Source organism: Anguilla anguilla, chromosome 4 (genome assembly GCF_013347855.1).
Source record: "Anguilla anguilla isolate fAngAng1 chromosome 4, fAngAng1.pri, whole genome shotgun sequence".
Classification (NCBI taxonomy): Eukaryota; Metazoa; Chordata; class Actinopteri; order Anguilliformes; family Anguillidae; genus Anguilla; species Anguilla anguilla.
Genome location: NC_049204.1, coordinates 60006418 through 60021417, shown reverse-complemented (window position 1 = coordinate 60021417; position 15000 = coordinate 60006418). Strand labels below are relative to the sequence as shown.

Below are 15000 nucleotides of genomic sequence, written 5' to 3'. Positions count from 1 at the left end.
CGCGGGCGTCTCTGCGCTGACGAGCTGGAGAGAGCCGCTGCTGTTTGGGTTTCGTTTGGGTCGCCTCAGACGGCCGTGCTCTGCTAAATAAGAGGCTTCGATCGGGATGGCGCTGCGTCTCCACTCCCCTTCATGGCATTTCCTCAGAGCGCTCCCATCTTGTCTGGTTGTAATCCTGAAAAATCCTTTTACCTGAAATAATGTAATTATGTATGTTGTTGTCTTCGTATTGTGTTTTATTTTATTACTTTTACTTTTATTATCTTTCTTACTGCTATGGACCTGTGTGTCTGAAATAAAGTTAAATTGAATTGAATTGATAATTGAAAACCCAAATATGGTGCGCAGTGAGAATGTGCTTGTGGTGTGGTTTATGGGCAAATACATGGACGGTCCATTCTTGTAACTACCATGAGTTTTGTCTCCCTCAGTCAGGAAGCTGCTTCAGTGCCTTCTCTTTGGGGGGGGGGGGGGTCTGAGGGATGCTGCTCTTTCTCTAGATACGCTCTTCAGTGTCCCGCGCTGGGGTAAAGACTTCCTTCCTCTTTGGGGAGGGGGGTGGATCTGAGGGATGCTGCTCTTTCTCTAAATACGCTCTTCAGTGTCCCGCGCTGGGGTAAAGACTTCCTTCCTCTTTGGGGAGGGGGGTGGATCTGAGGGATGCTGCTCTTTCTCTAAATACGCTCTTCAGTGTCCCGCGCTGGGGTAAAGACTTCCTTCCTCTTTGGGGAGGGGGGTGGATCTGAGGGGTGCTGCTCTCTTTCTCTAGATACGCTCTTCAGTGTCCCGCGCTGGGGTAAAGACTTCCTTCCTCTCTCCACAGTGAGCAGCCCGCTGGACAGCCCCCGAAACTTCTCCCCCAGCGCCGCAGCCCACTTCTCCTTCGTCCCCGCCCGCAGGTGAGTGCCCCGAGCCGCCACGGCCGCCCGGCGTCCCCACGCCGACCTTTTCCACCGCCCTCCTCCTCCTCTCCGAAATCTCCCCCTGAATAATAACCGATCTGCTCCCCTTATTAAAATATAATTGGAGCTCTTTTGTTAGTAACCTCCAGAGGATTCACTGTGCTGGAATCTTATCTGGGATCCTCTTATCTCCCTGTGTCTGTGAATAATGAATGCTGATTGCGGCTGATGGAGGGTGAGCTGGTAATTAAAAGCAATAAAGATTAAAAAGGATTTGCAAGTTTTTGAATTCAAATTGGATGGGAGAGGGATGTAAGTAGTATCTCGGTGCGATTTTGTTTTTTGCGATAAAGCACCTTTTTTTTTTCTGACCGGAATGGAATTTCGGATTGAAGGGCTCCCAGTGAGCCGGGTTTTTTGATGCGCTAGTGCCACCCAGTGGCCAGAAGTGTAGCTGCGCGTCGGTGACAATGACGCTAATCTCTCCTGTCAGTGTGGAAATGGAATGGTTCCGTCGTGCTTCTCACGGACTAAATAAATGTGACAGTGTGCGTGTGCGTGTGCGTGTGTGTGTGTGCGTGCGTGTGTGTGTGTGTGTGTGTGTGTGTGCATTTGGTGGGGAGGGGGGGTTGTGCGTCTGTATGGCAGAGAGAGAGAAAGGGGTGGTTTGATTGGCTCATATTTCTGAGGTCACACTGTTGCTACGTGGCGCTAACACTGTCCTCTCTCCCCCACAGTCACGGGCACAGGGCAGACAGGTAACCCCCCCCCCTCCCCCACATCATCTCCTCACCACCTCACTTCCTCCTCCTCCTCCCCCCCCCCCGCCCCCTCCCTGCATGGCTGCCCACCTGGAAAGTCTACATCTTACAGCATCTGCTTACTGCTGCTCATGTTTGTCTGTCTATCGGATGTCGCCTTTGTAGACCGTAATTGAAATGCAGCTACGCGTTGCGGTGCTCATACGGCCCCCCTCTGAACCGAGCGGGGGTGTGGGGGGGGGGGCACAGATTGCTTTTTTAATGGGGATAGCTCTCTTTAATATTCAGGACGTTAGCCGCTAACGCTGAGCGCAGTTAGCCGCGGTGCTCCTGTGGGCTCCTCTGGGGCTTCCACAGCGAGCTCCGCGCAGCGTCTGAAGCGTTAGAAATGCCTCCGCGATTCTGCTCAAGTGTCACGGTTCCTGCGTCTAACGCGATTAAAATGTAGGGTGAGAACCCGCGTCCGTATTCGTACGTCTGTTTAAAGCCATCAGGAGCTCTCTCCGGTCCGCTTTAGGCGCTGGATAAGGAACATTGCGTACCCCTTCGTTACAGTTATACAGTCATTAGCAGAGCTCCCAGGAGCGTGGGACCTGCCATTAGACAGTCCTGCTCATTTCACAGGCTTCGTACTCCTCACCCGTTCCACAGCCTGTTGATTGGTTCCTGGATTCCTTCTGATTGGTTCAGTGATCTGCCGTTGGGAAGGAGCTCATCAGCAGCCGCTGGGTTCGGTTGTGGCGGTGATGTGCTTTTCCCAGTGAACGCTGCCCCCTCATGGTTTGTGAAGGGAACGCAAGGCGCTCGATGCATGTCTCCTCTGGTTCGGTTCCTTCATAGGAGTCGCTGGACTTTGTGTCATTATGGGGTTTCCTGCTTTCCCTGCCGTGTCGTTTCCTGCCTGTAACGTGTTTGCATGCGTACATGTGCCGCGTGGCTACGTGCTTGCTATGAGTCTACACATGTGCTGTTTCTCCATTTCTACTGTGTCTGTAAGTGTGCTGCATGTCTACATGTTTACTGTGCGTCTACATGTAGGGTGTGGCTCCCTGCCCCCCCTGGGCTGTGCCAGACTAACTGTGTTTACAGAGATTTCTGCTCCTAGCTTTCAGCAGCACCCTGACTGAAGAGTCTCAGGAGTGAAGGCTGATGATGTTTATTTTAAATGATTCTTTTTTGATAAAAGTTTTCAAGTGGAGGGGATGCTGCCTCTTTCAGATGAACTGGTGTCAGTGCTCCATTATAAACCTGGTGCTGTACTCCAGTACTGCTGTGCTTTCCACTTCAGTCTGCTTCTGGCTGTTTGACTTCTCTCATTCCGTTTCTCTCTTTCTCCCTTCCTCCCCTCTCCCACTCTCTCTCTCTATGCCACTCTTTCTCCCTCCCTCCCACCCCCTCTCTCTCTCTCTCTCTCTCCCTCCTCCCCTCTCTTTCTCCCTCCCTCCCACCCCCTCTCTCTCTCTCTCTCTCTCCCTCCCCTCTCTCTCTCTCTCTCCCTCCCCTCTCTCTCTCTCTCTCTCTCTCTCTCTCCCTCTCTCCCTCCCTCTCCCTCCCTCCCTCTCTCTCTCCCCCTCTCTCTCCCTCCCTCTTTCTCTCCCTCCCCTCTCTCTCTCTCTCTCTCCCTCCCTCCCTCCCTCTCTCCCTCTCTCCCTCTCTCTCTCCCTCCCTCTCTCTCTCTCCCTCCCTCCCTCCCTCCCCTCTCCCTCTCTCTCTCTCTCTCTCTCTCCCTCCCTCCCTCCCCTCTCCCCCCCTTCTCTCTCTCTCTCTCTCTCTCCCTCCCTCCCTCCCCTCTCCCTCCCTCTCTCTCTCTCCCTCCCCCTCTCTCTCTCTCTCCCTCCCCTCTCCCACCCCCTCTCTCTCTCTCTCTCTCCCTCCCTCCCTCTCTCTCTCTCTCAGGACTGATGGCCGGCGCTGGTCCTTGGCCTCCCTGCCCTCCTCTGGATATGGCACCAACACGCCCAGCTCCACAGTCTCGGTGAGCCATTAACACCAGACACCTGTCTTACCATTGCCGGCACCGTCAAAACCTGGCCCTGGCTGTGTAACTCACGGCATATTTAGTGTTCTGGGGAAAAGGGAGACGATACGTTTATCACAGACGGTATTTGGAGACATTTTTCTCTGTAGTGCTATTGAATGCAGTGTGTACATTCTTGTGGAGTGAAGCAGTGGAGGGCTGTGGTGCTTGTGCAGATCACGGACGTGTCAGTGCTGAGGGAGTTGTCAGTGAGAGCTGAAATGTCATTCACGTTGTGCATGAAGGTCGCGTACCTGAGTCAAGAGCTGAGCAGCCACTGGAAGTGCGCTGGCATTGGCAGTGAACGGGAACAAAGGCTCTTGTGCCTTGGATGCTGTCTAGGCCGGTTTGAGGACAGGTCCATTTGCCTTGGAGTGTAGGGGTTTGGACAGGGGTCCAGCGGTCCAGGTCTAGGTCACAGTGACTCCCTAGGGTACTGTCACACGCCCCCCCCCGCCCCCCTCCCTCGCGCTCGGCCTTCTTCTACCCTTGTAATCCCTCCCTCTCTGCTTCTCACAGTCATCATGTTCATCCCAGGAGAAGCTGCACCAGCTGCCGTTCCAGCCCACGGCCGACGAGCTGCACTTCCTCACCAAGCACTTCAGCTCCGAGAGCATCACGGACGAGGAGGGCCGCCGCTCGCCCGCCATGCGCCCGCGCTCCCGCAGCCTCAGGTCAGCCCCGCCCCCTCTGCTGTCGCCCCGCCCCCTCTCATGTAGCTCCGCCCCCTCTTCTGTCGCCCCTGCCCCCTCTGCTGTCGCCCTGCCCCCCTCCTGTCGCCCTGCCCCCCTCCTGTCGCTCCGCCCCCTCTCCTGTCACCCCGCCCCCTCTGCTGTCACCCCTGCCCCCTCTCCTGTCACCCGCCCCCTCTCCTGTCGCTCCGCCCCCTCTCCTGTCACCCCGCCCCCTCTCATGTCGCCCCGCCCCCTCCCATGTAGCCCCGCCCCCTCGTTTCCTCTCCACCGCGGCCTCGCTCCCGCAGCCTCAGGCCCCTCCCCCTCCCCCTCATCTCTCACACCGAGGCATCAGAGCAGGCTCCCCTCAGACAGATCAGCGTCTCGGACGTCTCTGTTCCTCCGCCAGCCTGCAGTGACGTGCTGACCTTCAGGTCTGACGGGGATTGAAAGGTCAGGCCCGTCCTGGGAGGACAGGGCTGGATGTTCTGAGTGACTGTGACGGGCTCTCTGCTCCATCAAACTGCTGTTTTTGCTGTCTCGTTGGTCTTTGTTTATCTTTGGAGCGGATAATGTGATGCCTCTGAGCTGTGAGTGACTCATTACAGCGCTTTGCCGTGTCTGGCCCAATCAGAGTTTGAGACGCTGGCGGGCGGTCCGCTCGCTCGCGCGGGTACTGAGTGAGCCTCTCTCGACTGTACGGACGCCGGAACACGTGTGTGCTCCGCCCCCCCGCGCCCCCCCCCCCGGTCCCCAGCGGTGGTCAGGGCTCGGTGTGACAGCCCAAACCGGGCTCCGCTCAACGAATCAATTATCCATGTAATTTCGGCTCTGATGGCACTGGGGTGGCGGTGGGCGAGGGTGGGGACGGTGTGTGTGAGTGTGTGAGTGTGTGAATGTGTGAGTGTGTGAGTGTGTGTGTCTGTGTGTGTGTGTGTGTGTTTACGACCCCCCCGCGCAGGCCGGCTCCTCTGTCACAGTCAGTTAGGCCCGTAATTTCCCCAGCTGCCTCCGCCGTCGCCGCGGCGACGCAGCCGGAGCTGCCGGCCCTGCTGTGCGCGGGACCGCTCTGTTATTTACAGGGACGGCTGATGAGAGGGGCTGCCCATAAGCAGTAGGGCTTCTCATTCGCTGTTTAGGGTGACCACAGAAGGAGACACACACATGCACACGGATGAATCCTTTACAACATGCACACATATACCCTCGTATGCATACCGTATGCACACACACAGTTCACATGCGTACACATCGTTCATACACAATATACAGGAAGAAGCACACAAATACAAAAAAATACACTCGCACACACACTACTGCACAGACACGCACTGACAGGAACACACATGCTACTGCACACACACACACACACACACTGACACACACACTCACACACACAAACGCACACACACTACTGCAGTGGCTAATAATCACAGAGAGCTGAGGGGTATGGGCTATCAGCCTGTCGCTCCACACATAATGTATTTTAACGTGCTTCGCTGGGGGAGGGACACAGCCATGCAGGTTAAGAAGTCCTCCATTTACCTGCTGTTAAAGACGTGTTTGCTGAAACACTGGGGAGATTTAAAAAAATGCTTCATGGTCATTTTTTTATTAGGAATTTCTCTTCCCACAAAAGTGTATTGAACTCTCAGATTGCCCTTTGTTTGAATTCAGTGTGTTATCACTCTGCGAAATCCTTGCACATCTTTCTCTAATGGATAGAGGTGCAATCAGTCTTTTTCTAATTTGACATCTTTTGAGTCTGCCTCGGGCAATGAATCAATCTCTGTCAGAGCCGACCTTTTCATTGGTTTGATTAGAGGTTTTTCATTTTTATTAAAGTGATGTTTGAGAATGCTGGAGAAAGGAGGAATTTGCACATTGATGCTGTCTCCCTGCTGGCTGTCAGCCTTTCTGTCAAACTGGTTGGTGATTGGCACATGCATAGCGAGTGTGTGTGTGTGTGTGTGTGAGAGAGAGGACTGTGTGTGTGTGTGTGTGTGTGTGTGTGAGAGAGAAGGACTGTGTGTGTGTGTGAGAGAGAGAGAGTCTGTCTGTGCGTGCGTGCACACATGCCTGTGTGTGTGAGAGAGAGAAAGGGTCTGTGTGTGTGTGTGTGTGTGTGTGTGTGTGTGTGTGTGTGAGGGAGAGAGTCTGTGTGTGCGTGTGTGTGTGTGTGTGTGTGTGTGATGAAGACCGCAGCCGTGAAGTTGACATATAATGCCTCGCGTTCTGTCTGCCCCCAGTCAATTAGGAAGGTAATGGTTTTTTTTTCTGGCTGTTGGGGGATGACCTCATGCATTACCTCATTGGCCAGTCACACGTGGGCCTCAGCCCGTGTGACTCAGCCGGGCACATCTGTCTCTGCGCTGGTGATGATGCCACTGGGGCCGTCCTCCCCCAGAATCCCCCTTCGTTTCCGCCCCAGCCCCCACACCGGACACGCTGCGCAAACATCAGGCACCCTCTGTGACATCATCGTCTGTGTCGACTCTGCGCGCGGGAGCCTGTAGGTCCTCCTTGTTTCATTCGGAGGACCCCATCCTGGCTGGCCGCCCTTCAGAGATGCCGTTTGATGAGATTGAGGGTGAAGGTCGTCCACTGAAGACCGTGTGATTGGGTTCCAGAGGCATACAGCCCCGGCCTGAAGACCATGTGATTGGGTGACAGGCGTACAGCCCTGGCCTGAAGACTGTGCAGTTGGGTGACAGAGGGGTACAGCCCTGACCTGAAGACCTTGCGGTTGGGTGACAGGCGTACAGCCCCGGCCTGAAGACCTTGCAGTTGGGTGACAGAGGGGTACAGCCCCGGCCTGAAGATCGTGTGATTGGGTGACAGGCATACAGCCCTGGCCTGTAAGCGCTGACCTTTCCCGCCTCTTCAGACGCATCAAATCAGTTCTGAGCCAATGACGTGGTCCTCAGGCCTCCTCTGGAAAGTCCCCGGGTTTCAGAGAGCAGATGGTGAGCGTGTGACCGGATCATCGGCTGTCTCCCCCCCCCCCCCCCCCCCGATCCTGACGAATGTGGGGTGACCCCCCCCCCCCCCCGTGCGCGTGGTCAGCTCTCTCAGGGCGCTCCGTGTTAAGAGCTGTCAGGTGCCGCCGCGGCGCAGGGCCTGATTGGGCCCCCCCCCCCGGGCCGCCCGCCTCACCGCCGTGTCCCCTGTGCTGTGTGTTGCAGCCCCGGCCGCTCGCCCATCTCCTTCGACCACGAGATCGTCATGATGAACCATGTCTACAAAGAGCGCTTCCCCAAGGTGAGTCCCAGCAGCACACATCATTTACCTCACTACCGCTACCGTCTGGCGCCATCGTCAGCTGCTTTATGGGATGTCTGAGTTGTTATGGGAGAATTTCAGAGGAAGGTTGATGGTTGAGATCGAGTTTTATTCATTTATGGCAGACTGTAGCAGTCCTTTCATTGAAAAGTTGGTCCACATCTGGTCCACATCCAGCTCCACCGGTGATGTGTAGATGTTCTCAGTGTGGTCAGTTCTGTCGATGACCCTCCCTCCCTTCATCCCCCTCCCCGCCCAGGCGACGGCTCAGATGGAGGAGCGCCTGGCGGACTTCCTGGCCTCCTCCATGCCGGAGAAGGTGATGCCGCTGGCCGACGGGGTGCTGAGCTTCATCCACCACCAGGTGATCGAGCTGTCCCGCGACTGCCTGGACAAGTCCCGCGAGGGCCTCATCACCTCCCGCTACTTCTACGAGCTGCAGGAGAACCTGGAGAAGCTGCTGCAGGACGTGAGTGCCCCAGGGGGAGGGCCCGCGCCCGGGGGAGGGCCGGGCTTTAGGGGAGAGACGCTAACCGCGCTCCGCTAGCAGGGTCCGGGTGTTAAAGCAGTCAGCCATGTTCTCACAAGCTGTGCTGACGGTGTTGAGTCTGATTTAATGTGATTTATAGGTGTTGTAGGTATAGGAGTTGTACAGTAGGTGGCACACTGCTGTCAGCATTGACGTGTGGAGCGTAGTCACCATTTAGGTCAACTGAACACGCTTACCTCAGTCCTACATACATATAGTGGTTGGTTAATTGAAATTCTGCTGGAGGAACATCCACACATTTTGCTCGTAAAATGTTTGCTATAAAAGCCGTGCTCGACCGTGCTTGGCCCGTCCCGCTCCCCTGGTGGTCCGCACGTCGGCACCACGGCGATTTGGGAAAGGGCTTTCCCTCGCGCACCCGACTCGACGCAGAGCGGATTCCTTCAGACCTGTCACATGTCTATTAGTCAGAGCGGCGGCTCTGCGTGTCTGTATTAGCTCAATTACAGTGCCTGGGGGGCTCCGGGCCCCCGTTACTGCTCCCACCGGCCCCCTCCACATCCCACCGGCCCCCTCCGCGTCCCTGGAGTCAGGAGGGGGGGGCTCCTGATTTTAATTTCATGCCCCAGCGCTCACTGTTAGTGACGGATGAGTCTCTGAGCCAGCCTGCAGGGAGGGAGGGGCGGGCGCGGGGAGGGGAGAGGGGAGGGGCGGCGAGCGTGTTCGCTGTCTGTTTCGTTTTTGGCGAGGGGGGGGGCGGGCGATTGTTTAAACGGTCCCACCAGCGACTCCGGTTAGAATCTCGGCGGCGCGGCGCGGGGCTCTGGCCAGTCAGACGGCGCGATGCCGAATGCGGAGCGAGGACGATGACATCACCGGGGGAATGCTAATTAGCGGCAGACCTGGCGAAGCTCAGACGCTAACGGCGCGCGCGGCGAGGCGGTGAAACCGTGGCAACGCGGGGGTCGCGCGGGGGGATAAGCGGAGCCTTTTTTCGGAAAGATGTCCCACACGTCGTGGCAGAGGAGGCTGGAGGAAGAGGAGATTCTTCATCGCGTCCTGGAGAACGGCACGTGGAGCGCCTTCATCGATGAGGCTTTACCAGTTGAGTTCCCTCTGCCTGCTTTCTCTCTGAGCTTCACACAGACCCTGCGTAGATCAGGCTCACACTGCCGCCTGTGGGCTCAGGTAGAGATTTATGTTCTTGTTCATGTGGGTCATATCCGCATTCTTTTATAGGGGTCGGCTATTAAAATATTTGTTATGATGAGGAGAAATGAGAAATTGGTTCCTCGGTTTTGTTTTACGGGAAGCTTTGGCTTGGTGTGGTCTGTGGTGCTGTGTCTTTATGTGGTGAATGTTAAAGGCAGGTCCAGGCGCGGTGTGTGTACGCGCTGTGTTTCTGTGCGTGCGGTCCAGTGAGTATCGTGCTTGCGTGCAGTCGCCAGCGATGCAGTGCGCGAACCGTCTGCATGTCCAACGCCCGCGACTCGGGGTGAGGGGCGGGGGTCTGTAAGCGAGACCCCCCCCCCCCCCCCGCCGCGCCGCCATTAGCAGCCACCGGGGCCAATCTGTGACCTCGCCGGGCGGTCACTCCGTATTCATGACTTCCCCGCCACCCCCCCCCTCCCTGGCGGGAGCCGGGGCAGAGATCCAGGGGGGAGGGGTTTGGCGCACCTGGCCACGCCGGGCCGGAGCGCCAGCTCAGCTCAGCTCCGCTCGTCAGCGGGACGTCCGCGCCGTCGCCCGCCCAATTAGCCACGTCGCTCGTCAGGCTGGCCACCGTGACGCTCCCGTCCCGTCCTGTCCCGTCCCGTCCGGGAGCACCCCTGCCTCCCGCCCCCGCGCCCCTCTGAGGGTTTCATTACCTCCGTAAATTATTCAGCAGCTGATTACAACCCCGGGGCACCCTGTCATTCTGGGATATTTCTATTAGCAGACCTGTCTGCCCTGTTATTTATGAACCTCCCACACGCTCTCTGCTACGCTCTAAGGCTCTGGATCGCCATGTGTTTCAGTGGGGTGTTTCAAGCACATACATGCACACACACACATACTCACATACACGCACGCATGCACATACACACACTCTCACACACATACGCACGCATGCACATACACACACTCTCACACACATGCAAGCATGCGCACACACACACATACTCACACACGCACGCACACACTCACACACACATACTCACACACACACACGCATGCACACACACACACACACATACGCACGCATGCACACACACATACCCACACACAACATGTGTTGTTGTTATAGAAACAGGGAGTCCTTTTGGAGAATGCTAGTAATAATGATTGACAGGGCATATAGAGCTGCTGTAGCTCTCCAGCGCTGAATTCTGCTGTGATGTCATCCTCCAGCTTCATTCCTACCGCAGGTCAGAATGGCAGTGAGCAGCAGTGCTGCAGCAGTATAAAAGCTTACCCTACCTTTGTGCTGATGCGATGATGTTTGGTAGTTCTTTTTTCCCTCGCTGGCAGTGCATGCTGGGCCTTGGGAGCGGCCCAGGCCGTCACAGATCAGTGTCGTCTCTAACGCTGCTCTCTGGGTCGCTGCTCCCATTCAGGCTCACGAGCGGTCGGAGAGCGCGGAGGTGGCCTTCGTCACCCAGCTGGTGAGGAAGCTGATGATCGTCATCGCTCGGCCCGCGCGGCTGCTGGAGTGCCTGGTGAGAGACGGGAGCTCTGGGATTGATTGCGGGGGATGAGTGAATGTTTGATTGTGAGGCTGTAAGTTGTTGGGGGGGATCAGTTTGTATATGCTTGTGAGATTTGGTGTTCTTGGTGGCGACTAGTCCATTATTGTGAGGTTTGGGATTGTTGGTGGGGATCAGTCAGTATTTAATAGTGAGGTTTGTGATTGTGGGCTGGGGTGGGGATCAGTCCATATTTATTCACGGTGGAGTGATTATTGGTCCACCCTATCAGGGCCCAACTGGCTCTCATCCAATCAGCAGAGGGGAAGCTAAATACGAGAGGGTGAAGGGTGGAGATATATTGTAAAATAATGAACTTTTATTCAGAGTGAATGTTCCGAGCGCTCAGTAGATCATATCAGCCTCGTGCACTCTGGGTAAGGCTGTCGCCCAGGAAACGAATGGTAATGGGCCCGCGTTCGGAGTGGGGGAGATTTACATGTGGGAACAGAGCCTCGCAGTTGAGAAATGGCGGAGCTCTCTTAATTACCGTAGCCTAGCGTCACAGCTGCTGCGCCTGCATGCTAGCAGTACTGCAGCGCCGAATTTATCCTCCCCCCCTCCCCCCCCGCCTCGTTCTCAATCACCCCCCTACACACTGCGGCTCTCGCTCTGTCACACCATGCTTCATTACACCCCCCCCCCCCCCCCCCACCACCACCACCGCCCCCCTCCTCCACACAGGGCGGGGGTCCTCACTAGGGTGTACCCCCTCATCTGTAATGTTGACTGATGGCAGCGGTGAGACACCGTGCAGAGAAAGCGTGGCAGATGTGGAGCTGGGAGAGAGAGGAGGCCGAAAGCCTTTGTCTGCAGTAGCAGGCTAAGCTAGCTGAGCTCAGGTTCGATGTCCCAGGCCCGGCTATATTTGAAGGGAATGCTGTTCCTGCTCTGCCGTTTGCTGTGGCCGGCGCTAAGTCACTGAGCCCCGAGGACGTTCGTTAAGGGAAGTTGTATATGAACGGCGAAGCTGCGGGCAGCGCAGTTAGCTAGCTTTAGCGGACGTCGCTGAACGAGCTTCGTCTCGACCCGTCCTCTTCCTGCCTGACCCTGAGCTCCACTCCCTCCCCCCCCTCCTCCCCGTCCTGCAGGAGTTCGACCCGGAGGAGTTCTACCACCTGCTGGAAGCCGCGGAGGGCCATGCCAAAGAGGGCCAGGGCATCAAGTCGGACATCCCGCGCTACATCATCAGCCAGCTGGGGCTCACGCGGGATCCCCTGGAGGGTGAGTCTGTGGCAGGGGCGCGGCCCCCAGCCCCCTGGCAGAGCAGAGATGGGGTGCTCTCTCCGCTGGGTCCACAGGTTTAGACCCTCTCTCCAGTGCAGGAGAGCTCTTAGTGCTGTAACCCTAACAGTGTGGGCAGATTTCTGTACAGCATGTCTCCTGTCCCAGCCAGAGGCCAGTCTCTGTGAGCCTGCAGCCCTTTGCTGTCTCCTGATTGGCCGTGTGCTGGGCGCTCAGGTCAGGCTTGTCTTGTGATTGGCCGTGTGCTGGGAGCTCAGGTCAGGCCTCTCACTCTCGCCGCTCTGTCTCCCTGCAGAAATGGCCCAGCTGAGCAGCTACGACAGCGGCAACCCAGACACCCCGGAAACAGACGACTCTGTGGATGTGAGTCTGGCTGATTTATACCTGTGTGGATGTGGGTACAGTACTGATTTATACCTGTGTGGATGTGGGGCCAGTTGTGATATATACCAGTATGGATGTGAGCTACAGTGCTGTTATATACCAGTGTGGATGTGAGTCGGGCTGATATATACCAGTGTGGATGTGAGCTGCAGTGCTGATATATACCAGTGTGGATGTGAGATGCAGTGCTGATGTATATCAGCATGTTATGTATTGTCTGTAACACACTGCCTCCCTGTCCCTGCACCCTGCCACCCTCCAGAGTCGCGGTGCCACAGTGCAGCCCACCCAGCCCAAGCCCAAGACCCCGCGGGAGGAGGACTTTGAGAACATCAAGCTGATCAGCAACGGGGCCTACGGGTGAGGCAGCCTGAGCCCCGATTCTGTACCCCCTGCGTGTGGGACAGAGCTCCACCGCGGTTAGATACGGTTTAACTGATGCTCCCCCCCCCCCCCCCCCCCCCCCCGCAGGGCGGTGTTCCTGGTGCGCCACAAGGAGACCCGGCAGCGCTTCGCCATGAAGAAGATCAACAAGCAGAACCTGATCCTGAGGAACCAGATCCAGCAGGCCTTCGTGGAGCGCGACATCCTCACCTTCGCCGAGAACCCCTTCGTGGTCAGCATGTTCTGCTCCTTCGAGACGCGCCGCCACCTCTGCATGGTCATGGAGTACGTGGAAGGTGAGTGTCAGAGGGCCGAATACAAAAACCCCGCAAAACTTTATTGCACGCGATATTCTGTCAAGATGACACCAAGGCTCGGTCTGTGGAATAGCTTGCTTGTATTTTTTACATTTGCATTGCATTTTTCCAGTCGTGCTTCATTTTGTTCGGTAATTTTAAGTGAAAAATGAACTTGTAGAGACCTGGCTCTTCCTTTAAGGGGTAACTAGGTTTAATGGTATCTGTGGGAATGTTGTGGTGAGACCCTGTGGCCAATGGGCTGGCTTTCCCTTGCAGGTGGAGACTGTGCCACTCTTCTGAAGAACATCAGGGCCCTGCCTCTGGAGTTGGCACGCATGTACTTCGCTGAGACAGTCCTGGCTCTGGAGTACCTGCACAACTATGGCATCGTTCACAGAGACCTCAAACCTGACAAGTAAGAGTCCCCACACTGCCCCAGTATTGGAACACCTGCACACACACACACACACACACACACGCACGTGAGTGGACAGGTCTCTGCTGGCTGTTTGTCACAGGGTTACCAACTCCAAATATTGTCCTCGAGTGTTCTGCCATTTCAATTTTGTAGTAATTTCAGTTTAATTACTAAATGAAAATTTTTACAGATCTGGTTCTTTTCTTTAGACAGCATTTACATGTTGTCTGCGTTCTCTGTCTCACAGTCTTCTGATCACCTCGATGGGACACATCAAGCTGACAGATTTCGGGCTCTCTAAGATCGGGCTGATGAGCCTGACTACCAACCTGTACGAGGGGCACATCGAGAAGGACACGCGCGAGTTCCTGGACAAGCAGGTAAGCCCCGCCCCTCTACTCCGGCTCCTTTTCCTTCGCCCCGGCATCCAATCCCGCGGCGTGGTTTGAGTCCCGCCCCTCCCCTCTCCTCCAGCCCCTTTTCCTTCACCCCAGCGTCCAATCCCGCGGCGCGGTTTGAGCCCCGCCCCTCCCCTCCTCTCCAGCCCCTTTTCCTTAGCCCCCCCCGACGTCCAATCCCTTTGGTGCGTATTTGAGCCCCGCCCCCTCTGTGCTGTGTGCGGCCAGGTGTGCGGCACGCCGGAGTACATCGCCCCGGAGGTGATCCTGCGGCAGGGCTACGGCAAGCCGGTGGACTGGTGGGCCATGGGGGTCATCCTGTACGAGTTCCTGGTGGGCTGCGCGCCCTTCTTTGGGGACACGCCCGAGGAGCTCTTCGGACAGGTCATCAGCGGTCAGTCCTGCCGCCGAAACGCCTGACCCCAACGGGGGGGGGAGCCGGGGCCAAACACGCCCCCCCCCCCCCCCCCCACAGACTTTTACTCTCAGCCCTTCAGTTACTGGGAAAGGAAAACTAGCCTGGTCAACACAGGTCACATGACCAAGTGAGCTGTGACTATGTGATGACTCCTCATCCGCACAGTCAGCACACATCTCCCAAGTGACAGCATATGCGTCTGCATCTGCATACATATTTTATGAAGGACGCTGCTTTGTTTACACACGTACAGCAGATCTTACTCATACATTTTTGAATTAATGTTATTTGGAAGGTGGTCTGGCCCACATGCGCCATTTTTAAAAAGAATTTGCCCCCCAGGAGGAAAGCCTGGTGAGAGGACAGGACAGAGATACGCACGTGCAGTAGTGTTTACAGGTGTGGGGTAAACACTAGTAATGTAAGCACTAGTAATGCAGAGGATAAATAGGTTTAGCTTGACCCTTGCTGAGTGTGTGTGTGTGTGTGTGTGTGTGTGTGTGTGTGTGTGTGTGGTCACACGCTGAGCCTGCTGTGCTCTCCGCAGACGAGATCATCTGGCCCGAGGAGGAGGAGGCGCTGCCCCTCGACGCCCAGGACCT

At 56.3% G+C, this 15000-nt stretch overlaps 1 protein-coding gene across 10 annotated transcripts in view; it reads left to right on the top strand.

The window, feature by feature from the left end:
- mast2 (microtubule associated serine/threonine kinase 2) overlaps positions 1-15000 on the top strand; it is a 137769-nt gene that overhangs the window by 110531 nt on the left and 12238 nt on the right. For 5 of the 10 annotated variants that reach the window (XM_035412408.1, XM_035412407.1, XM_035412416.1 and 2 more), the window contains 15 exons: positions 824-899; positions 1640-1660; positions 3560-3638; positions 4200-4354; positions 7540-7615; positions 7896-8105; positions 10724-10825; positions 11944-12076; positions 12393-12460; positions 12744-12841; positions 12953-13161; positions 13441-13579; positions 13830-13962; positions 14209-14374; positions 14946-15000. The exon at positions 14946-15000 is cut by the window's right edge and continues 47 nt beyond it. In XM_035412408.1, the coding sequence (XP_035268299.1) occupies positions 824-899; positions 1640-1660; positions 3560-3638; positions 4200-4354; positions 7540-7615; positions 7896-8105; positions 10724-10825; positions 11944-12076; positions 12393-12460; positions 12744-12841; positions 12953-13161; positions 13441-13579; positions 13830-13962; positions 14209-14374; positions 14946-15000 (1720 nt within the window). The remainder of the gene's footprint in view (positions 1-823; positions 900-1639; positions 1661-3559; positions 3639-4199; positions 4355-7539; positions 7616-7895; positions 8106-10723; positions 10826-11943; positions 12077-12392; positions 12461-12743; positions 12842-12952; positions 13162-13440; positions 13580-13829; positions 13963-14208; positions 14375-14945) is intronic. The other 5 variants (XM_035412412.1, XM_035412411.1, XM_035412418.1 and 2 more) reach the window with 2 other exon arrangements.